Source organism: Trichechus manatus, unplaced genomic scaffold, assembly GCF_000243295.1.
Source record: "Trichechus manatus latirostris isolate Lorelei unplaced genomic scaffold, TriManLat1.0 scaffold00108, whole genome shotgun sequence".
Taxonomy (NCBI): Eukaryota; Metazoa; Chordata; class Mammalia; order Sirenia; family Trichechidae; genus Trichechus; species Trichechus manatus.
The window spans coordinates 827,840-829,246 of record NW_004444044.1 but is presented as its reverse complement, the minus strand read 5'-3'; the positions used below and the strand labels follow the sequence as shown (position 1 = coordinate 829,246).

Below are 1,407 nucleotides of genomic sequence, written 5' to 3'. Positions count from 1 at the left end.
AATTATATACAAGGTATTTATAGCTGAGTTTAATGATGAAGGTTACCTTGAATTTTTGGAGAAGTTGCTTTATGACTTCTTCCGTTCTCATGTTACTGTTTATTCTGACTTTAGTTTCTGATTCAAAGGCTGGAGTGAAAACTGATGTCTATAAAACAAGAATATTGTCATAAAAGTTCTTAAAATTATATTAACTAATAATATTCAATGTTTTGAACCTGGCCTTCTCATGGGACATTCTTTGTCTTGTAGATGCATCACTTCAATCTCTGTTTCCATCTTCACATGGTTCCCTTCCCTTGTCTCTGTATCCAAATTTTCCTCTTGTTATGAGGACACCAGTCATACTGGATTAAGGCTTACCCTAATTACATCTGCAAAAACTCTATTTCCAAATAAGATCACATTCACAAGTTCCATGTGGCCATGAATTTTTGGGAGATACTATCCAGGGAGCCCTGGTGGCACAGTGGTTAAGAGCTCAGCTGCTAACTAAAAGGTCGGCAGTCTGAATCCACCAGCTGCTCCTTGGAAACCCTATGGGGTAGTTCTACTCTGTCCTATAGGGTCACCGTGAGTCAGAATGGACTCGACGGCAACAGGTTTGGTTTTTGGTTTTTATTCAACCCATTACAGATGAGTTCGCCCATCACGTTGGTTAAGAACCTGGGTTTTGGAGTCAGACAAACCTGGGTTCAAGTTCGGAGTTACTACTTAAAAGCCATATGACTAAGACAAATTACTTAACCTCTGTGAATTTCAATTAACTTGTTTGTAATGTGGAAAAAACAATGGTATCTACTTCAAAAGGTTGTTTTAATGATTAAGGAGATAATTAAAAATTAATTTAAAAAAGATGGTTTAATATCTAGCACATAGGGATTACCCAATAAATGTTGGATATACTACTACTATTGTTATTATTTGGAGTTCTTGGGTGGCACAAATAGTTAGTGTGCTCCCTTGGATGCTAAGGGAGAGGCTGGTGGTTCAACTTCACCCAGAGGCACCTCAGAAAAAAGGCCCAGTGATCTACTTCAGAAAAATCAGCTATTGAAAACTCTATGGAGCACAGTTCTACTCTGCCACACATGGGTTTGCCATGAGTTGGAATGACAAGAGGCAACATATTATTGTTATTATTATACTATTTTTAATTGTTTACATTGACTTGAGTGGAATTGTTAGTTCAATAGACAACACTATTTTAAACTGAATTTATGGAAACGTAACTCACCTCATAGTTATAGAAGTGTCCGTTAATAGAGGCCCTATGGTTTTGTCTGTCTTTTCTGTCCATCATTGGTGGCCTCATCCTTTTTCCCACCAGGGCTGCTTCACTCATGGTTCTATAGAGCAGTGGGGATTCCGGCTCTTCATCTGCATGAAGTTTCAGGGTGCTGCTGT

At 38.3% G+C, this 1,407-nt stretch overlaps 1 protein-coding gene across 1 annotated transcript in view; it reads right to left on the bottom strand.

Annotated features, from left to right (window-relative positions):
* Positions 1–1,407, bottom strand: part of RASSF6 (Ras association domain family member 6) — a 43,619-nt gene that overhangs the window by 19,106 nt on the left and 23,106 nt on the right. The window contains exons 4-5 of the mRNA XM_023737811.1: positions 1,238–1,403; positions 47–148 (exon numbers count right to left, since the gene is read on the bottom strand). Coding sequence (XP_023593579.1) covers positions 47–148; positions 1,238–1,403 — 268 coding nt within the window. The remainder of the gene's footprint in view (positions 1–46; positions 149–1,237; positions 1,404–1,407) is intronic.